Source organism: Apteryx rowi, unplaced genomic scaffold (genome assembly GCF_003343035.1).
Source record: "Apteryx rowi isolate R43461 unplaced genomic scaffold, aptRow1 scaffold_36, whole genome shotgun sequence".
NCBI classification, from domain to species: domain Eukaryota; kingdom Metazoa; phylum Chordata; class Aves; order Apterygiformes; family Apterygidae; genus Apteryx; species Apteryx rowi.
This window is the reverse complement of record NW_020450085.1, coordinates 1,477,984-1,503,339: the sequence shown is the minus strand read 5'-3', so window position 1 is coordinate 1,503,339 and position 25,356 is coordinate 1,477,984. Positions and strand designations below refer to the sequence as shown.

Genomic DNA, 25,356 nt, shown 5'->3' with positions numbered 1-25,356 from the left:
TTTCTGTTTCCGTAATACAAGCATCAAATTTGTCTGTACACCTGAATCTCTTGCACTACACACTCTACTTATATTACAGGTGAAAACTGGCAATTAAGTGACTGTTCTTCAGTACCAGGGCCATTCTGAATCTCAAACCAGTAAGTAACAGAATTTAATTCTTTCTCACGAGGGACTGAGCAATGTCATTTTCTGAGGGGGGGGACAAAGCAGTTTCACAGTGCGGTGTTCTAACTTATTAAAAATAAAGTGAAAAGAGATGCCAAAAGTGATCAATTTGTAACAGAATGCAGGCAGGCTGTAGGATAAAGTACAGTTAACTAGAACTGTTACCACTTTTGTAGTATACAGCATTTCTTATATTATTCATATTCCTGCATAATCTAAGTTATGACCAACATTATAAGCTTCCATAAAATTAGATATACAGATATGCACACACACACACATTTTAATATAGAGAGAAATAGAAGATCCCTTTTCAAGCGGGCTATATTTAATAGAGCACAGGAAAGGATAAATAAAGCCGCTACAGAAACTTACCTGTCTGTGTAAGCTCTCCCATTTCACACAAAGAATGACTAGGGTACCGAGGCAGGCTGCCTAGGGTACCATCCATTTGGGCTGCAGATCCTTTGGACATATGTTTAATGAAAGCTTCAAGCTGAGGATGAGAAGGTTTCCTAGAGAGATAAACAATGAAAAAATGTGAAAACTTCCAAAAGTATATGGGAAAACAGCTCAAGAGAGTCAAGTATTCCAACTATGTCAGCTCAGAAAGTTTCATGGTGAGAGGTTATTTCCCACTGAGACAGCATCTGCTCTTACTCAGGACTTTTGCAAGTGTGCAAAAGAAATCCAACTACTTAGTTGCCTCTCTAGCAAAGAGCTACAGGGAGACTAAGGGATATTTGTGGGATGCCTTGGCATGTGAAAGCTGTGATTCTTTCGGTAAGCAACTGGGAAAAATATTTGCTTGCAGTTTAACACTTTTTTTTTTTTTAAAGGCAAACAATAATACTATTGTGAATTTTTCAAGTATTTTTAAATCCCTGCAAAAATGACTTTTTCCAGTTTCTGAAGTACCTCTGCACTTCAACGACATGGCCAATGACACTAACAATCTAAAGGGGTTCAACTAACCACTACTGGAAGTGGAAGATCTTGGGGAATTCTCAAGTTTGGTAATGTAAAATGCTGACTGCAATCACATTCTTTATTTCAAATTTCTTCAGGCTTCACATCAAATAGCACATGCAGCCCCAGTTAAGGAGTACCTGCAAAGCAGCGTCCAGTGGCCCAATGAAAACTGGAGCCCGTAGTTTTGGGTATGGTACTATACCTAGGAAGAAAGAGTCCTACGCTTTGGTCCTGGATGAGACCAAATTATGCGGCATCTTAGGTTAAGAAAAAAATATTCATGGCATACTTAATATACCATCCATGAAAGCTTTACACTTAGGAAAACATCTAAGACTAGAGATTATACACAGTGGTGTGTCTGAGTGAATGTCAACACATTGTCCATTTTATTCAACCTTGCTCAACATTCAGTATTTCAAAAGAAGCACCTAGAATAGCCCATATGATYAGTGTCTTGCAAAGGCACTCCAAGTCTTGACTGCAGATGTGAATACCACTTCACTAGTGACAATAAAACTTCTCAATTCAAAGTATGCTGCAAGGCACTGTACAAGCTCTACTTAAACTTTTAGCACCTTTCCTGTAAGATCAGTACTGTCTCTGAGTAAAGCACAGCTTAGGCAGAACCACCCTTCTGCACAGTCTTSTCATGTAAGAGAACTGCATTTCAGCATTGTTCCACAAATACAGTATTTATTACAAGAATGCTATGAGAAAAACAAATATTTGCTACTTTAAAACTGCTTCCTTGGCACCGGAAGTAAGAGATACAGGGCTTCTAATTCTGGAGTAATTCCTTTCTTTGCTAATGTAAGAACACACAGTCCCAATAAGCCCCTTTCAAAATGCTCTGAGCAACAAGACAGGTAACGATCCAAACATTTGTGGCAGCAAAACGCAGCAAGGTGGCCACTAGATATTGCCTCTTTTTGTTCATGTACAGATAATCATTACAGAAAGCTGGCTAGCCCAGGCCAAGCTGATGGAGACTGGGAGAAAAGGACTGTTGTAGAGCTGCTGCTTAGTCTTTCCCCAAGAAAGCCATTTTTTTCTGTACTTGAGTTTATTAATTCTAAAGCAGATGTAATAATAGTAACTGACTGTAAATACACCCATAATACAAGTCATGAAAACAACTGGAAAGAGATGCAAGCAAGAGTCTAGGATAACTCAGTCAAACTGAATTCAAGTCAGTGAAAGAATACCTGCATCTCCTAAACTGTTCTGCAAATTTCAAATACAAATGAACTCAGTWCACTGTTGCATTGGTATGCTGAAAATTACATAAATAGAAGTCCACAAACAATGCAATAGAAAGGAATTTAAACCTTAAAAATCTGTGCTCACACTTCCATGATCAGCCTACATAAGTAATATTTTCTTTGTTAACATTTACATTTGATAAATGCTTTGAAAACCATCACCCCATCACTTAAGTTCCTAGACRCCACTGCATATAAAATGCACTTTAAGACTTTCTTTTTCCACCCCAGTTGATTTAACATTGCCTCATTTCTTCTTTGCCCCTCTTCTGTGAGGAAGTGTTCTTTGCTAGTATTCACACATGTGCACAAATGCAGTCACCTCTACTTCCGTGTGCAGCTAGATCAGAAACTGCTCAGCAGTCCAGCTCTGCCCAGATGGTTAGCATTTTAATAGGACTTTCAGCCTGAATACAGTAGTCTATTTTTTGATGCTGATCACAAAAAAAATTTATCAAAAAGATTTTATGAAGATAAATTTGGTCAGAGAAGTTTTATAGAATAGTCAGCATTTTTTTATTTCATGTTCATGTTTACACTTTGCTAGAATAATATACTGTTTTGGTACCAAACCTCAGGCCCAACAACAACAACAACAACAACAACAATTTACTCCCAAAGTTACAAGAACCACAAGAGGGAGCCACAACACTACTAAAGTATGAATTAAAGTCTGGAATCAAATTTTACTAGGACAAAGACCCTAATACTTACACAGGGGAGCCAACAGAGAGGTGCTCTCAAATAAGAAAGCCTCTGTCGCAAAGCTATGCTCACAGCATGCAAATACAGTAGGTCTCATACGACATCAGCCCCCTCCTTTGATAGAAAGCTAGCTTTTTGGAATTGCGTTGTCATATTTTCTAAAATCTGAATTTGCCAGTATTTAATTTACCTTCAGGGAAAAAAAAAAAAACTTAGGAGAAAAATGTTACTATAAATTATGGTACAAATGCCAGCAAGAAAAATGCTAGACAGCAGCAAAATGAGAGAAAATATTCATTTTTTCATTTTTACTTCAAATTGAAAGGAAAACCAGTCAATTTATGACATTTTAAATCCATAGCTTCTTCCATATATAATAATTTTAACAACTCAAAGAAAGCTTAATGTTTGGGAAGCAAAGGCATGTAAAAGGCTTTGTTCCTATCTAGATCAGTTGAGGTTTCCTGTTTATTAAGTACACATTTGAGAGCTTAATCCAGCTCCAGATGTGAATCTCAAACAGAACTTTTTGTAGATTTGGTATTTTCCACAGCCCAGCAGTAAAATCTAAAATGGAAGATTTAAGTTAAGGAAATTAAGTGAACAGTGTTTGCAAATAGCTTTTAAGCTTGTTACAGACGTAGCAGTCTGAACGACCCATTTTCTAAACTTTACGCTTTAAAAAACCCTGAATAGCTTGTCAATCATGATTTTCCTTAAATCACACTTACATCATTAGCAAGTTTGGCAAATATACCTATGAAAACACTAGGAAAGAACTGTACTGTCCATTCTGCTTGCTCTGCTGTTTTGGTTACAAAACCTGAATTCTAAAGGAATCAAACCTGCGCTGATGAAACTATCAGCAAGCCCTTATGGGAAGGAATGAAGGAAGAAAAAAGCACATAGCAGATAGTACCTTCCACTATTAAAAATGGTCAAGTGCAATGCAAAAAGATACACCTAAACAATGGCAGACAAGGCAAGCTAATATCCAGGACTTGGTAAAACTTATACTACTCTACCTTAATATAGCTGGTCGTATATCTACATAGATGTAAGTTATTTAACTGTTCATTAAATGATTTTTAAAGTAAGCACAAGTTAAGCGCATGCCCACAAAAGTGAACAATGAAATACGACTCTGTTGGATGTGTTTCTGAACATGAATTTTGGACCTTTAATTGAAAGCTTACTACTTTTTGAATGTATTTTGGGGAGGGGGGGAAGGAGGAGAGGGGAAGATCAAACAAAGGAAGTAAGAGCTATTCTACCTAAAGGGGACAGACATCCCAGGCTCCAATATGCTTCTATCCTTAATGCAAACCTGGTGTATGCAACAAAAAAATGAATATGCCAGCAGTTCTCCTGATTAACCCCATACATGTTAACAAACAGAAATTTTGCTATTGAAATAATTAGTTTTTACAGCACCATTTAGGCTACTATCTGACAAATTATTACACCCCTCCCCCAGGATTTTTTTTTTTTTTTTTTTTTTAGCTTACAAATCCTCCTGTTGAATTGCCCAATTTACAGATGCCGCAGGAGATGGAGTATCTAGGCAACACAGCTAAGACTGCTGGGACTGTTTGAGCAGGAAGCAAAGAAAATTACTCAGTTGTATAGTTGAAAAGACTGAAATATCCTTAAAATTTTGTTTCCATAAAAGTAACCAGAAAATAAAAATGGACTAAAAAGATATTTACTCTGTAATTTGCTTGACATTATGACAGTAAGCTACAGTATTTGGGAACCATATTAATACAATAAATATTTCAAATTTTATCAGTGTGTGGAAAGGCTCATTACCACTGACAGACTTATTTTTTCCTAATCTTGAACATTTATTTCCCTTTTTTAGGGTCTGTAAATTTGCACTTCCATTATTTTATTGTGGTAAATAATGCGTATCTAACAAAACTGAGGACACTTCCCTCCAATAATAATTCAGCTTGACTTTTTTCTTTAAGAACTAAACATGGGATAATAGATCCCAAATTTAATAGTGCAGTTTTCATGCACTAGCATTAAAATGGACCAACATTTAAGTATCTTATTTATAAAAGTCTTAACAAGCTTTAATACTGAAATATGACATTGTTTCTTTATTGCTGTGCTGTGATCAGTGTAGCATGTAAAGAAATTCTACGCAACTATTTGAACCATATGCATATTTCTGCCAACAACTGAGCTGACATCCTTTAATGAGAATTTCCTTTTTCTTTTTCCTTGAGGAGTTTAGATATAAAAACCTAGAGGTATTTTACTTGATGAGAAGTGAACACTAACTCGAAGGTTGTTCAGAATTAGCATGGAAAAGTGAGAAATATAGTATCAGAGTGAGAATATGCACAAGACACCTCAGAAAATCCACTACTGGATTTTGGACGAATTAGCCATAATGGTACAAAATACTGTGCAAGAAACGTGCATGAAACATGCATTTATTGCATCTATTTAAGAAATACAACTCTTGCAGTTCTCAACATTAAGTTCATACGTATTATACAGCGAGACCTCATTTCTTGAGTAGCAGCACAGAAACTTTGTTACAGGAGARTGTGCGTGCGTGTGTGCGTGTGTGCCTGTGTGCGCGTTAGTGTCCATCCCCMCCCTCCCCCATAAGACTAAGCTGAATTCAAGACTTCAAAGTCAGTATTTAAGAACTACTATGGAAGACTGAGGCATTTTGCCCCTGTTGCTCAGTATGCTCAAATGCACGGAAGCCTCTTTTGGAAGGAACAGCTCTTTGAACTAGATACCTTTGTTAAAAATCACAGCATGAAGCCACATGTCTGATATTACATCACCATTGTTAGATTTCAGAGTTAATTCACAGAGCAGGAAGAAAATGATCCACATTTATCAGGGCTAATTGTAATCCATACCACAAATGGTCCATGCTTATCAGGACCACTCAGGAAAATACTACTATTGATTTATATTGTCTACTTGTGAAAGATTTTCTTACCTAGTGATCCCTGTGAGCAGAAACTGTTTTCAGTAAAGAATTAAAAGAAAAAAAAAAAATCAGGTTCACAGAGCACAGTTTTGTGCCTCCTTTAGTCTCAGCTGCAGATCAGGCCCCAACAGAGGCAATTTCGGTCAAAGTTCCCAACCCCTCAATCCTTGTGGTTTTTAATTTTAGTAGTATTTTCAGTCAAAATCTATTCCCTGATCTGGATTAGTGCTCAGTCTTAAAAACAACTGTGCTGCCATCACCATTGTAGCAGCAGCACAGCATAGCAACAGCCTATTAAAAATTCCTTTAATACATTTTCCTACCAAAGCTATGGGATCATTGAACCATGGCCTTATTTCTACTATGTATACTGTAAAATGAAGTACAGAGTGTAAGTTTTGTTTCTTCAAACCTGATGTTCAAACTGCACCATTTGGTTGGTCTTCCAACTCATTAAACTGAATATTCCTTTGAATCACCTACTAATTTGAGATTACATATCTATAAAGACTGCAAGGTTAAGCTAATTAGTATGAAGCAAGTGCTTAGAAACAGATGTGGAAAGTCATTATCTTGACAAAAGTACATGCAACTACAGGGGTTTTTATTTTTTTTAAATCATTTACATATTTGTAAAAAATCCAGAGCGGCATAAAAAAAAGCATAGCCTGACAGTCATATAAGATGCTATAGACAAACAGAAAAATAAGATGTTGAAGTTATGATTAAAAGGGAAACAGCAATAGAAGAAATATTGTAATTATTGAGACCAAATCCTAAGCAGAGTCACTTATTTAAAAGCTTAAACTGAATAGTTATCAAGTGGAAAACTGCCGGTTAGCAGATTATGGATGCTCAGCAGAATTCAGGAGGGGTAAGTTTTTATTCAGCTTACCTCTGCTACTGCACAGTGCTATCCACTCACAGCACTAGACTCCTGAGTCCTGCAGGAGATCTATATGCCTTGGGAAAGAACTTGCAGAAGTGGACAGGGATATCAAACAAAACACTGATTTTTTTTTTAAACTACATTTATCTRTGCAAATGTCACTTGTGTTAGGAAAAGCAGAATCTGCAAAAACCAAGAGGACCAAACTTCTGACAGAGCTGCAGAGCCCACAGTGGGTAAGTAAACATGACCATGCCAAACGTTAAGCTGCTGCACCAAGCTTCTGACAAATGAACTTCACCTTTTCATAATCATATCATACCAGATTCTGTCTGCACCAAAAAGCAAGTCTATTTTCTCTTCTACTTAAAATGCAGAAAATAATTTTATAACTCAAGGCAAAAAGAACATATTTTTTCTGTGAAGGCCAGGTAGTCAAAAAAGCTTTAGATCAAAGGATCAGTTTCCTTTTTTAGAAGACAAATGAATGGAAAGACCCATTAAAAATAACAACAGATTATCCTAGTCTACACAAAGGATCTTTAAGAGACCATTAGGGCTTATTTATTCAAGAAAATGTTACAGCTTTTACAGCCTTGCAACAAACTGTCCAGTGATTCAATACAGGCATACCTCGGAGATATTGCGGGTTCGGTTCCAGACCACCACAATAAAGCGAATATCACAATAAAGTGAGTGACATGAATTTTTTGGTTTCCCAGTGCATATAAAAGTTATGTTTACACTATACTGTAATCTCTTAAGAGTGCAATAGCATTATGTCTAAAAAAACCAATGTACATACCTTAATTAAAAAATGCTTTATTGCTAAAAAATGCTAACCATCATCTGAGCCTTTAGCAAGTCGTAATCTTTTTGCTGGTGGAGGGTCTTGCCTCGATGCTGATGGCTGCTGACTGATCAGGGCGGTGGTTGCTGAAGGCTGGGGTGGCTGTGGCAAATTCTTAAAATAAGATAGCAATGAAGTTTGCCGCATCGATTGACTCTTCCTTTCACAAAGGATTTCTCTGTAGCATGCGATGCTGTTTGATAGCATTTTACCCACAATAGGACTTCTTCCACTATTGGAGTCAGTCCTCTCAAACCCTGCTGCTGCTCTATCAACTCAGTTTATGTAATATTCTAAATCCTCTGTTGTCATTTSAACAATGTTCACAGCATCKTCACCAGGAGCAGATTCCATCTCAAGAAACYACTTTCTTTGCTCATCCATAAGCAGCAGCTCCTCATCCATTAAAGTTTTATCATGAGATTGCAGCAATTCAGTCACATCTTCAGGCTCCACTTCTAATTCTAGTTCTCTTGCTATTTCCACCGCATCTGCAGTTACTTCCTCCGCTGAAGTCCTGAACACCTCAAAGTCATCCATGAGGCTTGGAATCAACTTCCTCTACGCTCCTGTTAATGTTGATATTTTGATCTCCTCCTGTGAATTACAAATGTTCTTAACGGCATCTAGAATGGTGAATCCTTTCCAGAAGGTTTTCAATTTGCTTTGCCCAGATCCATCAGAGCAATCACTATCTATGGCAGCTATAGCCTTGCGAAATGTATTTCTTAAATAATAAGACTTGAAAGTCGAAATGACTCCTTGATCCCTGGACTGCAGCATGGATGTTGTGTTAGCAGGCATGAAAGCAACATTCATCTTGTTGTACGTCTCCATCAGAGCTCTTGGGTGACCAGGTGCATTGCCAATGAGCAGTAATATTTTGAAAGGAATCTTTTTTTCTGAGCAGTAGGTCTCAGCAATGGGCTTAAAATATTCAGTAAACCGTGTTGTAAACAGATGTGCTGTCATCCAGGCTTTGTTGTTCCATTTATAGAGCACAGGCAGAGTAGATTGAGCATAATTCTTAAGGGCCCTAGGATTTTCGGAATGGTAAATGAGTGTTGGCTTCAACCTAAAGTCACCAGCTGCATTAGCCCCTAACAAGAGAGTCAGCCTGACCTTTGAATCTTTGAAGCCAGGCATTGACTTCTCGTCCCTAGCTATGAAAGTCCTAGGTGGCATCTTCTTCCAACAGAAGGCTGTTTCGTCTACATTGAACATCTGTTGTTTAGTGTAGCCACCTTCATTGATTCTCTTAGCTAGATCTTCTGGATAACTTGCTGCAGCTTCTACATCAGCACTTGCTGCTTCACCTGGCACTTTTATGTTATGGAGATGACTTCTTTCCTTAAACCCCATGAACCAACCTCTGCTAGCTTCAAACTTTTCTTCTGCAGCTTCCTCACCCCTCTCAGCCTTCACAGAACTGAAGAGAGTTCGGGCCTTGCTCTAGATTGGGCTTTGGCTTAAGGGACTGTTGTGGCTGGTTGGATCTTCTATCCAGACCACTCAAACTTTCTCCATATCAGCAATAAGGCTGTTTCTCTTTCTTATCATTTGTGTGTTCACTGGAGTAGCACTTTGAATTCCCTTCAAGAGTTTTTCTTTTGCATTCACACCTTGGTGAACTGTTTGGCGCAAGAGGCCAAGCTTTCGGCCTGTCTTGGCTTTTGACATGCCTTCCTCGCTAAGCTTCATCATTTCTAGTTTTTGATTTAAAGTGAGAGACGTGCGACTCTTCCTTTCACTTGAACACTTGGAGGTCATTGTAGGGTTATTAATTGGGCTAATTTCAATACTGTTGTGTCTCAGGGAATAGGGAGGCCCGAGGAGAGGGAGAGAGATGGGGGAACGGCCGGTCGGTGGAGCAGTCAGAACACACACAACATTTATTGATCAAGTTTGCCGTCTTGTATGGGCACGGTTCATGGCGCCCCAAAACAATTACAATAGTAACGTCAAAGATCACTGATCACAGATCACCGTAACAGATATAATAATAATGAAAAAGTTTGCAATATTGCGAGAATTACCAAAATGTGACACAGAGACACAAAGTGAGCACATGCTGTTGGAAAAATGGCGCTGATAGACTTGCTCAATACAGGGTTGCCACAAACTTTCAATTTGCAAAAAACACAATATCTGCGAAGCGCAATGAAGCAAAGCACAATAAAACAAGGTATGCCTGTATTCTTCACTCTTCCTCTGAGGCCTTAGAGAAGTCATAAAAAGCCTCAAGAGACCCTTCTTCACCTAATTCTGGTCTGGATCATACTTTGACCTTGCATCTAGTCAAATCCACACCTCCTTTAGCTCACAATGTAATATTTCCCACTCCCACTTTCCTCTCTTTTTCATAGTAGTTTCAAGACAAGAGTGTATTGAAACTAAAATATTTGTTACTAAGCTTCCTATGATTAACATTAACACCTCTCAAAATGCCTTCAAGCACATGCCAGTTAAGCCAGCATGCTATTAAAGTATAGCAGTCTTCTGAAATCATTTTAATATTTTCCAAAAAAGTATTTCTTCTCTATCTCAAATATAACCTCAATGAAGAAACATGGCATATTTGTTAATTTTGACACTATACAAGCAAGGTACAAAGGGGAAAAAAAGTTGAAAATTAACTTATTCCCCCAAAAGCAAACACTACAATGGAAGGATTTTCACTAATACCAGTCAATTAAATTTCTGAGGGAAAAGAGTATATATTATTCAGTTCATTTTGGAAATTTGCATCCAGAACAATGAAAATAATAATATTAATTGAAGTTTTAGATGGAAGTAATCTCCAAAGCATTTAATCCATTTGCTTATATTCACTCCACACTTACATGTTGCAATCCATAATTCACAAATCCAAAGCATGACCTCAAGACTATTTTGCATACCCATTAGAAGTCCATGGGGCTGTAGCATAATCTGCGTAATTAATGAATTCCGTCAGCTGAATGCCAAGTCAAATAAAGAGCAGACTGAATATGAGCAGCATACTTATCTGAAACTGAAGTCCAGAGAGCTCAAACGAGTCAGACTTTTAATCAGACATCTCAACTTAATTATACAGCATCAAGAAACCTTCAGTTAAAAGGTAGCAATTATATGCCTTGTAATACTCTCARTATAAATACATTTACAATCAAGCACCAAATTTAAATCAAAGGAATATAAGCTTGACAGCCAAACTCAGCAAATAGCTTCCTGATGTTAAAATAATAAATACACCATTCAAAACAATGGTAGAAACATTAAAAATTCTAGCTGTGTTTGGAAATGTCAGCTCTAAAACTTCTGGACAATATGGCACAAAGCCAACTCTCTTAATCTTTCTGCTGCCCTTTCGAAGTCAGCCAGGAAATTCTATTTTATATGAACTTTGTTCTGAAAGAGACAAGGTCTCTGATTCTCTGCTCATTTTTAGTGGCTGTAAACTGTAATGGACCTATCATCCGTACACTGATGTTCTAATGCCCCACAAATTAGTAACGGGCCAGGGTAGCTATCTGCTGGCCATCTCACCACAGCCTGGCATTACGCCCTCCAGCTGCTCGACTTGGCCATTCTGTGGGCAGTGTCAAAGGTGGCACTAGGCACTTGCATTTTATGGATAGTTTTTCCCAATTCCAAGGCCTTCCTGTTATATTCCTTGCCCAAAACTAAAGTGGAAACGGTTATAAAAGCTTTTCTGACAAATACAAAACRGAGGTCATATGCCATTGTAATATTGAGAAATACAGCTATGCATCCAACATTACCACTTGCAGTTAACATCTCTTCAATAAAAAAGGTCACCCATACATTCTAATGTGGCAGGCACCGAGCAAGATCAGAGCCTTTAAGAACCCCAGAAGAATTTAAATCATGTTTCTTTACTTAGTGCTTCATTCTGAAAATAACCTCACCCCTTAGAGGCAGCTCATTTAAAATACTATCATAGCTATTAGCAAATTGTTCATTTTTCATCTTGTTAGAGAAACTAATTGCCTGCTCAACTCCTTGGTAGAGATACCTGCAATTGGGTTTCCTGTCTGCAATCTGAGTGTTGCATGCCCTAATTTCATGCCAGAGGATGCCCCTTCTGGACAAAACAAGCATTTTGGTGGAAGCCTAAGTGTGAATAAAGAAGAGAAGTGGCCAACAAGACAGTGGATGAAAAGTTCGAAAAAAAAAAAAAAAACAACAACAACAACAAACAAACAAGAAAAAAACAATGCACTCTGTAAGACATCCCAGACCACTATAATGTATAAAGCTTTTTCAGTATAGTTAGAAAATCAGGTATTTCTGTTGGTGTTCACAGACAAGCACTCCAAAAGATGAGCAGTCTTTAAAAGAGGAGGCAAAAAGAAAAAAAAAAAAAAATCAGGATTTCTTTTTGCTCAATTTCTAATTTTGATACTTGCATCAAGCAGCTAAGATATGAGTACATACATACCCTAAAAATAGTGAAAACAGAAGCTATTTAAATCTTCTCAATTCCAGTGCAATGTTAGCTATAATAAGCAGATTTTTCATGTCTAATTTTTTCCTCCTGTTTTACTCTTAAAAGTGCATATATTTTCCTATGTATATTTGTATACATTATATATAAAAATGTATATATGCATATTATATATATATAAAAAACATTGTACAAGATTAAAAAATAAAAGCTGTCTTAATATTTAAGATTTTTCCTTTAAAAGCACAGATCTTCAACAGAGCCTTAATTTCACTAATAGGTTGCACTGAGACTTCTGTACACACACACACACACACTCTCTGTTCAGACCTTTGTACAAAACTTAGGGTAACTTGAATAAAACTCAGGACCTCTTAAGCCTGGTTCCTATGAACAGCTACAGCAGACACACTGATGGGGCAAAGCTGCTCGCAGTTTCAAGCCCTTGTGGAGTCACTCACCAACAACAGTAGCGTGGTCAGTGCTATGGTTACTTTTCAGTTATTCATGCCAGATTACAACACTGACTACAACTGAAGACAACACTCCAAGCCTTGCAGGTTTCAGGACATCTTCTCCCAACATGGGCAATTGCTCTTATGCAGCCATATATCTGAACAGCAAGTCAAGGTATTTCAGCTTTCTTCAGAGAACTGCCAGATTTGCTGATCATTTTCTGCTAGCCTTTTTGTCCACTCCTCTATGCACCTACTTAGTAAGCCTCTTTAATCAAGGTTCCCATCAGCTGTATGAGTACGAGGTGAAGCTGTACTTAACGATTAATTGCAGGTATCCTTTTATCTTGGTTCTGCATATTTTAGCAGCATTCCTACTGTGTAATATTACTACAGCTTTGGGGTTTTAATATACTCAAACTAAAAACTGACTCAGGACCAAATATGAAAATTGAGTCAGCTTCCTAAATGGAACTGCTGCAGACTAGCTCATCATGAACATAAAGCTTACTATAGTCCACATTCTCCTACAGAGAGATTCTTTTGTTAAAAACCCACTGAGGAAAAGCTGAAAGGACAGAGTGTTTCAGATATGAAAGATAAAAATCATAAATGCTACCGATGATGGGAGGCTAATAAAAGTCTCAGAAACATGGCCCGTGAATCTACCAAGACGAGAAACACATTTGATACATCTAGCAGTCAGAAATGCACTTTCACCACTGTTGCTTTTTCAGCATGAGAGCACAAAGCCACCTCTGAAAGATTCTGCACCAGGACAGCCAGAGCACCATCTCCTTAGAGATGGAGGAGATTGCACACTACTCCAGAAAAAGGTATTTACGGTGTATCTGCACAGCTCTGTATACCAAGAGACCCATTATGCCTCTTTCCCCAGTAATACATGCATGCGCACCAAGCAGAGGCAGCGCCCAGCAGGGAAATCCCCACACTTCACTCTCGCCCTGCTGAGTGGATAGCAGTATAAAGCTGTCGATTTGCCAAAAGGCTTTGCTAACGTGTGTTCTTTTTTTCTTTTAACAGTAAACATTCAGAAAGTTCACAGGGAAAGCTCTCCGCTGGGGAAAAAAAATACACAGATCCTACTGAAAAAGAACACACGTAATCAAGCAAGCTGGGACAAAGGTTTTGGAACTTGCATCACCCTGTTTCTACTGCTTTACACTGTACTTCATCTTTATCAATGAGTAAAACCTAAAGAAGAACGAACTGTTTCTTCTAGAAGGAGAAGTATTCAGAGCACATCCATAGCTCGAACTGATCATGATATCAAAATAAGCACCAGGAAACTACAATGATGTGATGTTAGACAGAAGCAAAATATTTTGAAACAAAAGGGTAAATGACATGTTAATGGCAGCCAGAGACAGAAAACTGAGGTGTGACAGTTTCAAGCAGTCAGTGGTAACTACAGAAAGCGTAGTTTTTAAATAGCAAACAGTTGTATACACTGTTTAGCCTGTACTCTAATAACTAAATGTACAACCTTCATGTTTTCTTCCTGAAATAAATTTGATATAAATCATTAATTTAAGGGAAAACTCTCATAGCCTATATTTCTGAAAAGTTAAAAGAAATAAGCCAAAGATAATATAAAATWCAAGTATCACATTTTTTAAATGTGAGGAAGCTTATCTATGGGGAATGGTAACCTAAATATTACACAACTTTTGCTTTCTATATAGAGCAGATGAAGTCCTAATTTTTTAATTAGAAACAGAAATACCCAGAATTTTCCTGGTCTGAACTGGTAGCAAAATGTAATGTTTCAAAGGAAATGTTGCACACCCATCATAAAGTTATTTTAATTCACCACAGTACAGAAAGATCAGAAGCCACACCCTGAAGAGCTCACAAAAGAAATATGAAACGATATGTGCATCCAGTAATGACAGAAGCCAGGAACTGTACCTGCTAGGCACCAGTGTGCAGTCAATGTCAGGYCTCTTTGTCTTGGGAATGGCATACAGTGGGTATCTATCGCCATGTCGAATCAACACTTGAACCGACACTAGTTTAAAATAATGAGGTGCATGACCTAAGTGAAAATAAACAAATAAATAAATATATAAAGTGAATGTTACCTAAATCTTTCCGCTGAATACTAGTGCTTTAAGAAAAAAAGCAAGCATAATAAATTTGATAACTTTGGTGTTGCAAGGGGGGGGGGGCACACAAGAGATGATAACTTCTTGTCCCAATGAACATTTCACTTTAATTTGCAAGAGGATTTATACAAGGCTCAGGTGCCTAACACTTTTTCCACAGCACATCCAAAGTCCAACAACCATACAAGAAATTATTCAGTAGGGGTCTCTGCCAACACAGTAAGACTCCCCCCACATTTGTGATGCCACTTCTAGGCCCCTACTGTAAAGATACGTTTTGCAGCATGCCCAATTTAGAGCTTTTTGATATACTAGTTTCTATTTTCTATGCACTAGTGGGATACATTAATGAAGGAATTCATTCAGGCTAACTTGCTGCTGCAGCTGCTATAGGGTAAGGAACACAAAAGTGTCTTCTAGTTGACCATATCTACTGGTCTGGAGTTCTAACATGAGTTAGCTCTGTTTTTTTCAGACTTATAAATCAACTGTATTTCAGACATTAATAATAATTTCCAATACAGCTCACTCGTAATAAACATTATTAGTCAAATATACAATATATCACTCCCACCCCTTCCCATTATGGACTTCCAGTTCATTGTTAACAGGCAACAGAACCTTTGCAGTAGACCATTTCCAAAATTTAAGACACCAGCGAGGATATGAAGGGAGGGAAAGAAGAGTGAAGCATTTTGAATGATTCAATATAATTCAGCAACCAGCTGGCCTTGCTGTACCTTGCTCCAAGCACTGAAGAACTGACAACGCACAAAGTAATCATTTCCAAAGTCAGCATGTAGAAACAAGCAATGAAACTGACATCTACATGCACAAAGCTTACCTTCCATGCTGCGTTCGGCAATGGTGGGAATATTACAGTAAACATGAGCTTCATAAACAGGATCTATTGCAGGGGGTTCAGTCAGCAAATCAGGCATTATTCTCTTCCGGCTCTTAGGATTCAGCCCATCTTCCCTGATGGGGTTTACTGGGATTAAGTGCACTGAAAGATACAAACCATGCATGCAATAAATTAATGCTAGTTAGTAACTAGCATTAGTTAATTAAATCTTCAGGATGGTTGAAGAACATAAAGGACTAGGAATTATTTTTTTAAGAAAACAATTATACACAAAGACTACAGTTGCTATGAAAGGATGCCACTCTAGAGTATAGATCTTTGTTGTGAATTTTTCATGTTTTTACAGTCAACAAGGCAAGCCCAGAGAGCTCTTTAGCAAAGTCAATGCTTGGCTAACACTGCAGAAATCCATCTGGATATAGAACTACTTTGCCTTGCCTTGTGTGCTCTTTGAAGCTGCTTTTTCTGTCACAGTCTCTCATGAAGCTCTAAGAGCATGCATGAATAGAAAGAAGAGGGAAGAAAAAAAACCATACCTTTCAGATAATTCACAGACAGCACACCAACCATTACCTACTACCCTGCATTGACTGCCAATGCTGTGACTCTTCAGCATAATACTGCTCAAGTCAGACAGACAGACACCTCTTGAAAACAAAGAGACTTCATATGATTTTAGCACTTGAGAAAATGCAACTAGATTAAAAGCGAGACTTTCCTTTACAGAAAAGAAAAATCTTGTTCTGCGTTAGCCTGATCTTTCCAAGCGATGAACTTCCCCTGCCTTGCTCCAGCTGGAAGCCTGAAGGCCTCAGCTCAGGACTGCACCCGTTTGCTGCCTGATCTCAAGAACAAGCATCACAAGCGCTTACACCAGGAACTGGACTCCAGGAAGTGCTTCACAGATGCCAACTGCCTGTCCACTTCGGCACTTCCTCAGGGAAAAAGATAAAATAGTTTGCTCTATGTCTCATCACCTCCTCAGAAATGTGAGGTACTGAGCACCACAGCACCAACTCAGCAGTAAGTGGGCAGATCCAGAGCACCCTGTCATTCTTGCAAAATTTCATCCTTTTGTGTGCATGCGTATTGGTCATTCTTATTTAACCTTTTGGATAATTCAATGAAAGGGAACCATTCGGTACAAAATGTCACAAATTTTAGCATACAGTAATAACTGGTACCTTTGGGAAACACAGTTTATGAAGAAGGCAAGGCATTTTAATTCTGATTCATCACCTAACATGTAAGGTATAACCAATAAGACAACAAAAGTAGAAAGTCTAATTAGATTAGAATGGCAGAGGTGAATGAATGCCAGAAAAACCTCAGCTGAAATATTTTACATGACTGAATACTTTCCTGCATGAGCTCAGAAAAGCTTTAAAAATATATAATCACAGTCACAGTTGTATGTGATCCCTCCTCCACAGGGAGGCAAGCAGTCAGTTGCCTGCATGTTTGCATCTCGACTGGAAGACTGCTAACCAATGACCGCTTCAAACGGGCACTCAAAAATGTGTGGCATGTGGACCAAGCCATAACAGGCCCAGCTGTCCCTCATCATTTTCACTTTGACAATGTCACAATGTCAAATTGACATTGAACTATCAAACAGCACATCAGCCAATGCCAGTCAGTCTCTCTTCAATCCTTGGAGACAGCTATCGCAAAAATGAAAATGACCCAAAAATGATGCGAGTGTAGAGGGAAGAAGGGGGAAGAGGAAAGACAAAAGGAGACAGAGACTGAAGGAGAAAGATGAAAGAAGAAAAGCTAGAGATGGAAAGAAAGAGTAACACAAGATGCTCACAACTATCACACCTGTGTTGAAAGGTAGACAAAAATACTCTATATAACAACATCACAGAAAACATTAATAGGACAGAACTCATAGAGTAAGATTACTTCTCCTTGCTCCCAATTATTTTCTTAAATTGCATAGAACTCAGACATCTACTTTTAACTGGTAATTCGTGATATCATTTGAACCTCCCATAACAGTGATACCAACAACACAGCATAGTTAAGACCATGCTACTGTGAACCTTTGGGAAAACAAAGTAATGGAGATTGAAGGGGCTAGATTGCCCATCGCTTTTCTCACTAATTCCCCTCCTTCGGCTACCTTGCCAGCCTTAAATAGATTGGCTATTTAAAGAAAATGTGCACAAATGTTAATATTATTGTTGAAATGCAACTGAAGCTATCATGACAAAACTTTTAATTAGAAAGAAATGTATTCAACACACACGTAGCAGGGAAATTAACAGAAATACTCTTACCAGTCATCAGACATATAAAAGCATGCTTCCACAGTATCTGAATTTAAGGTCAGAGTTGTACTGACAACGGCTCTTTAGCTTGTCTTGATATGAAAGCGCTAGTTAATTTACAAGCCTTACAAGATGACACTTGTAACAACGAATGTTCACAATTCTTTTCCTGGCAGTATTCTCTGGAACTTGAACACTAGCTGATTCAGAGTGAAAATGAGGAGCAAAACTGTTCATATTGTTCCCACTATTGGTGTTCTATGGCAAAAATAACACAACACAAAATAAAATATGGCAGAGAGGCAGAGAGGACAAATTTCAAAACAGAGTTTTGATTCTTCTGGGCCAGTTCCTCAGCTGCACCTTGACTCCCAGTCCTAACTTGAGAGGCAAATTTGTTCTGGAGTAGAGTTGTGCGCACAAAGAACAACGAAGACAGCAAACTGAAGTGAAACACATGGAAAGATTTTAAAAGTTCACAGTCATTAATGTAACACAGACTCTTCATTCTTATAGCACAATACACAGTTTTTAACATTTATGTGGTTTCTCTTTGCCTGCCAAAACCAGAATACAAGTATTTTCCATACCCTTGCTATAACTGTTGACATGGCAAATACCCACAGAGCAATGGCTTCAAACCTTTCCTCAAGATACTTCAGATTTTGTATGCAATTACCCATAGGACTGTGCTTGACAAGAACACGAAACTGCAGTTTTGAGTTTGGCCATTTAAACTGCAGGGCTCAGCTGCCATTCCCACGCCGATTTACATATCAGACTCATTCTTCAGCTCCTCCCAAGCTAAGGCTATTGTACATTGTGAGAGAGTGCCAACAACTGATGGAGAAACTCTATTTAATAACAGGGAATCTGGGGAACATTTATCAGAGGTTGATGACTCTGGCCTGAAGGGGACTCGCAGAGAATTTGTATTTGGGATATAAATCCCAAAGAATGTGTTATGTTAGTAACTACTGGCCTCTGCGAATAAACAGAATTACAAGAAAGTAGTTGCCATGTCTAATAAAAGCATAGACAGGAGATTACAGCAGCTGTATTATATTGGTCAAGTTTCCTAGACAGAAATGTGTTAAGAGTAACTACTACTAGCTTTCTGTTAAAAATTTTCTCTAAAGCACCCCACAACATTGTTGCTACTAACTTAATCTCAAAAATGTACCAAGTCAGCTGAACACATCCGATTTTTGCACCAAGACTATTAAGCACAGCAGTCAACAGATGCATGTTAGCTTATTGAGATCAAGTACCTTAGGATTCATGGGGCCACATATTTTATCTAGAGATAGCAAGTTTCATTTCTAAACAAATCAGTTGAAGAAATACTTTAAAACAGCCAGACAAATTTAAGAACAAGGAAAACCACTAAATTTTAAAAGAAGAATCTACTCCTTTTAAATTATTAAAAGTAAAATTGCATATTAAAAATGGCATCTACAGGATTATCAGATGACACGTTTAAATTTCACAAAAGCCACTGACAAAACACCCTTAAAGGAGACTCTTCAGACAAAGCAGCTTTGGGTGCAAATTAAGACTCTCCCATGGACTGGAAATGGACTCTGAGAAAGATCAGGAATAACAATACTTCACACCATGAATAAAAGTAATTGGTAACAGCCTGTCCTAAATTTTAAGTAATGCTGCTAATTACATTTATTAACTACTTAGTAGTAGCTGGTAAATATTACGTGCACTGTTTGGTGAATAAGCTTTGATTATACCAGGGCGGAAGAAAGGGCACAGGAGTTCCCCACTAAACAGCTACCACCCTGTCTGCTTCCAAGTGTCTCAGATAAGGACTGGGCTAAAGGAGCTTCTGTCTTTCAACCCTCCAAGGGCATAAACACGTTGACTGGATTTCCAAAGATATTTGACTTACGTGGTACAAATTGTTTATAGGCAAGCAAAGAAAATTATCAGAAAGGTCAAAGAATTCCAGTCACTTAAACAGGCATTGCCACAACAGGTAGCATTTACTTTTAACATACGTGAAGTAACACATATTGGAAGAAATCAACCAAACTACATATGCAAATACCTGGGTCTTTAATTCATCTGTATGTATTAAGAAAAAAAAGTATGATTTGGACACCAGTCTAGGCAGTTCAGTGAAAATCTCTACTAAATGCATACATATTAAAATAGTGAGTATTTCAGAAGAGGGGAAAACACAAGCCCAAGGAGGTATGACTTTCAGTAGGAAAGCTGCGTTCTGTTCGCTCAGCCTCACCAGCACGGTGACCCCAAACAGCCCATGCAGGACAGCTGCTCCTCTTCCTCCCACGTCACACCCCCTCGCAGGCAGCCACGAGCCTGGATGAGGACCCCATGGAGTTCTGCCCCTCTTGGTGCTTCCGCTTGTCCCAAATAATGTCACGTGTATTTTCCATATGGACAGCTGAAGTCTCGGGTGCCTCCCTCAGTTATTTACAGCTTCTCATTTTCTGCCATTCCCTGGACATTGTTAGTGCCTCGCCTCTTTATAATGTCTTCTCCTTTCTCCCTCCCTTTCCCCCAGTACTTGAGCTCTGTGCTCCCCAGTTGCCTTCATTTATCCTGCTTCCCAGCTGCCTCGTCCGGCTGGGCACACCTTATCCTCTCCAGCTCCCTACTGCGTAGCAGGCTCCGTGCGTTCCTCCATTCAGGTACCTCTAACACCACAAGGAGCAGCTATTTAAAGCTCTGAAAACCATCCATTTTCCCCCGTATGCCAGTATCTCACTAGTGAAAGTCCTCCTCTGCATGATCAGTCCCACCTCTGTCGCCCAAGTGGGGGTTTTGGTCCAAACGTGACCAGTATACTCACAAGTAATACCAGACTGACACAGCGCAGAGCAGGAAAAAAAGAAGTCACTCGTACAGAGTTGAAATTCATCTTTTTTTCCTAACTCTATGCTGCTTTCAACTGTAAATCATTGTAAGATTATAATTCTACTATGTAACTTTTACACAGCTTTTTATAGCTTGACACTATTTTATATGAATTGGTCTATTAGTTCACTGTTACATGCCCTGCACAAAACAGAAGTCTGCCAGTGAACATACGGTCATGCTTAAATCTTTGATTAAGAGTGTTTTTGAACAAGATCTTCACATTGCTGACTTTCAAAGCTCACTTTTTTACTATGCCAGGAATATAACAATGTAAAACAAATGTATCAGATGATTTTGATCTCTGTATATTCCCAAAGTTAGGGCAGTTAATAAACTGTCTGAAACTTATTTGGTGATATTTCTGGAAACTTTGCCAACACCAAAACTACAAAGAATACATACATATTATGATAGAGGTAGTTTGATGACAAAGAGGGAAAGAAAACATTTTCTGTCCCAATATTCATATGCTTATTTTAAAACTAAAGAAGCTACACAAGAACTACTTTGAAACATTAAAAAAAAAAAAAAAAACGTTATCAGGGACAAAAAATACAAGGCTCACAGAAACATTAAAACAGAAGACACCTCACAGCAGCTCCGAGAGGTGCCCCACTGCACCAGAAAAATTTGAGGCATGAAATAAACTGAACACGCCGGCTGCTCTGGGACTCGCGCGGCCCCCAGGACCACGGCCAGGCACCCCCCGTCAGGCGCCGCGCGGCCGGGGCACCCCGCAACGGCTCCGGGCTGCGGCAGAACCCTGCCGCCAGGCATTTTTTACACCTTCAAGTTCAAATACGTTTTAGTTCCTTAATTTGACAAAATTAGAGTAAAAAGTCTAAACTCAGACACTAACTTAATGGAGCTAGAAAATTTTACATAAATTTGCCTTTTATGTTCACTTTCCTTCAATTTATTAGTGGTGTACAGTGTAATCAAACAAAAAGTCTACAGCACTTTTTTATTTTAAGTCACACTAACTGCCCTACAGAACCTGAAGACAAAATTTTAAATGAAGTTATAACTTTGGCTAAGAAATTTACTACTGAGTATAAACAGCGGTATCTGAAAAGTTATGACATACTGTTTTATTGTCAGTGTACGTTACATGTGACCTATTTTAAGAGGATATGGCTAATTTGTCAGGTTTTTTCCCTTTACCACAGTTCCTGAATGCAAGAAAATACACCAGTAAAGACAAAAACTAGAAAAGTAGTTCCTAAGCGAGAGAGAACCATTCAGAAGTGCTTTCATTACAATGACTGTAGCAATTACGACACACAAGAAGAATGTCAAGTTTATCATATCAACTATTATACTCAGAAGAGAGCCAGCCCAATCTGGATTAGGGCTACAAAAGCCTGACACAAAACGAACAGGAATTCGGTACAGCAGAAAAACAAACATAAGACAAAGCACAAATTCATGGAGAAGAAACACAAAATTAAATGCTAAATCAGTCCATTACCAATTTTTCTCCCTCCTGCAATCCTAGTTTCGGTTTGAAAAACACGAAGATATTGCCACTGTTTACATAAAAGAAAGACTTATCCATGAAAAAAATTCACTTTAGATTTACCTAAAAGCAGAAAGACAGGCAATAAAATGATTTTCCATTTCTGTTCTCCCTTGTAACTCCAACCAGCCTGAGAAGCAGCAACACAAGTAGCCATGCTAGCTTCAATTTTCCCTTGACTAAATGGAGACCTAAAGTTTTCATCATTTATAAAACAGAAGGTTCTTTCAGCTCCATGCAAACATACTATTTAAAACAGTCACATGGAAATGAAGCCACACAGCAGAAATGCAAGAACACCCCAATGTAGGTAACCATATGCTAATATGCTATTAAAAAAAAAAAAAAAAACCACACACACACACACACACATAAATGCGCATGTCAGAGAACACAAAAAGTTATTTATCCCTCTTCTATCTTTTTTTTTTCCCCTCCTCTTTTTTTGCTCCTAATAGGGCAGTAACAAGGTTGCCTAGCACAGAGGAGAAAAGTCAGACTTCTGAAATTCTGCTGAGGAATGTAGACTTTCCTTTTAGTTTTTCTCTCTCTCTCTGAAAAACTGGAAGATAGAAAAGGAAAAGTAGATGAAGAGGATGTAAAGAATAATTAGAAAAGGGAGGAGTGCTTCAAAACAACTGAGATGGCAGAAAAACAGGTGAAGATTTATATAGAAACAAAAACAACCGGGGCGGGGGGGTTGGATAATAAAAAAAGGTGAAGTACCTATGGGCTGAAGAGCACATCGTACAAGGTAACCAGCCGTCAGTTTAAGAGCGAGGCGGAGCGGGAACAGCACGGCAGGAGCTCTGACATTCAGCCGCACCAGGTTTGATTCCTGCCATCCCGTGTTCACGCCTCAGGAGCAAGTCCCTAGGGTCACTTTTAAAGCTCTGCTTCCAACTACAAACATGTATTTGAACATCAACAAAGCTCAAATATGTCTGTGTGACACACAATCCACCCTTCTCATTTTATTCTTTCTTACAGCTGAACACAGGCTTTGCAAGTTTAACGGTACGAGCCGTACTAACAGCGACTGCCTTTATCCATAACGCACAACTGCACAATTACTAGCGGGCTCCACGCGAAAGCTGAGTATCATCACACAAACAGAAAAGGCTGATTAGCCCCACCTTGGTAAAGCAATCGAGTACCATTAAGAAAAACAAGCATAAAAACCTTAAAAAAAGGCATTGTAAAGCCTCTGAACATATGGCCCAGAAGCAGAAATAAAAAATACATATATAGTCTGTCCACAGCAAGCTTCTGAAGAAGTGACAGTCCTCAGTATCTCTGGAGTCTCTATTCCTTCCCAGCCATCCATATCTGAATGTACTTCTTTCTCCACACCTCTGCTTCCCGCAGCATCTACCCTTCCATTTTCTCCTCCTCTTCTAACACGTTTTCTGCCTGTTGGCGAGGAAGCGCAGCCGGGAGGCCCTGGAGCACAGATGTTTTCTCTGCAGAAAGCTCCCTGGGAGACTGCTGCCCTTTCTACCGTACCATGGGCTCCAAGCTTCAAGGCCTTCTTCCCACAGTGCTGCTAACCTCTCTCTGCACCCCTCCAAAGGCAGAGAGTGAAAAGAGCTATGGGGAGGGGGATAACAGAAAGAACAGCATGGAGGAAAAAAAAATCCAAATTTAACCTAGAATAGCAACAACAAAAAGCCCCGCTTTGACAAATCCCTGACAAGCCAAAGAAGGTTGCTAGGAGTGTAATTTCTCCACAATACTTCACCCCAGCAATCATAAGTATGTGTTTCAAGGTCACATATGTGCAGCTTCCAGGTTACAACTGTAGCTGGGCAACAGAGGTAAGCACTTAAAAATGCTATCAAAGCAGAAGTCTGAAAAGGGATGACCCAAAGCAGAAATTCATCAACCTTGTCACAGAAGCAGGCAAGAGTTTCCAGCCTCATGGCACCCACGGAAGAGTGGGATGGGAGCGACACTGAGCAGAGACAGCAGGTCCCTTCCCCGAGYGTCCGAGCACTCGAAAAGAGTCAGCACTAGTAGCGAGCACATTCTGGATTGAGGTGTGTCAAGACATATACCCACTTGATATATTTTCACTTTCTGGATTGTCACTGCTGTTTTTCCTCCCATATGAGATCACAGTAGTTTAGGCAATTTTCCTGGAGTCTGTTGATTTACAGCACAACCCCATTGCCAGCATCCTATGTTTCAAGTTCAAGGAGAGACTGTATTACAGATATTTATGCAAAGTATTTAAAAGTGTAGTGACCAAGCAGCAGATACCATTGAATAAACACTCCTGTCAAACCAGTACTTCTAATCAAAAGTGCTAAAATATGCATGCTATGGCAGCCTTGAATACATACACTTCATACTGCAGAACCCACAGATTTCTGCAATACTGACACCAGCAGTTAAAGTCCACTTGAATAGTTCTGTTGATCCTGTCAGGTATAGGTATACATCTCCTTTCCAACAGCAAAAAAATCAATTACTTCTGAAGGCAATGAGGAATGCTCCAGCAGACTTGTGGAAGAGGACATCAGATTCTGAACTCTTAAATATAAACATAAACCTGTCAAGAGAAATGGGTGAAATCCACAAACGTTTCCCCAAACACACACACTTCAACACACTGACTCTTGTAAAGTGAATTTCTGCATTATCTGGGTCAATATGAGAAACACAGGTTTTAAAATTCTGTCGAGTTCTTTACTGCTATGTTCTTATTTCCTCGTGTTCTTCACATTACATCCTCTGTTTCAAAGTGACAACATACAAGTTATACTCCTATTTCCTTCCCAAATTACTTCTTGTGATTTGATAAAGACAGAAGAGGCAGATTTCCCTTTTCTTTTGCTCTTGCAGACCAAGAACGAACAAGTCACTGCAGAGCCTGAAGGCTCAGTTCCCACGGTGCCCTCCAGCTGGAGCTCAGATACTCAGCTACAGCTGCCCTTCAGCCCCCAGC

At 38.8% G+C, this 25,356-nt stretch overlaps 1 protein-coding gene across 4 annotated transcripts in view; it reads right to left on the bottom strand.

Annotated features, from left to right (window-relative positions):
* Positions 1-25,356, bottom strand: part of PXYLP1 (2-phosphoxylose phosphatase 1) — a 46,429-nt gene that overhangs the window by 4,543 nt on the left and 16,530 nt on the right. For 3 of the 4 annotated variants that reach the window (XM_026073088.1, XM_026073087.1, XM_026073089.1), the window contains 3 exons: positions 15,693-15,854; positions 14,652-14,778; positions 544-683 (listed from right to left, as the gene is read on the bottom strand). In XM_026073088.1, coding sequence (XP_025928873.1) covers positions 544-683; positions 14,652-14,778; positions 15,693-15,854 — 429 coding nt within the window. Of the gene's footprint in view, positions 1-543; positions 684-14,651; positions 14,779-15,692; positions 15,855-24,751; positions 24,805-25,356 lie in introns of those variants that run through there. The other variant, XM_026073090.1, reaches the window with a different exon arrangement.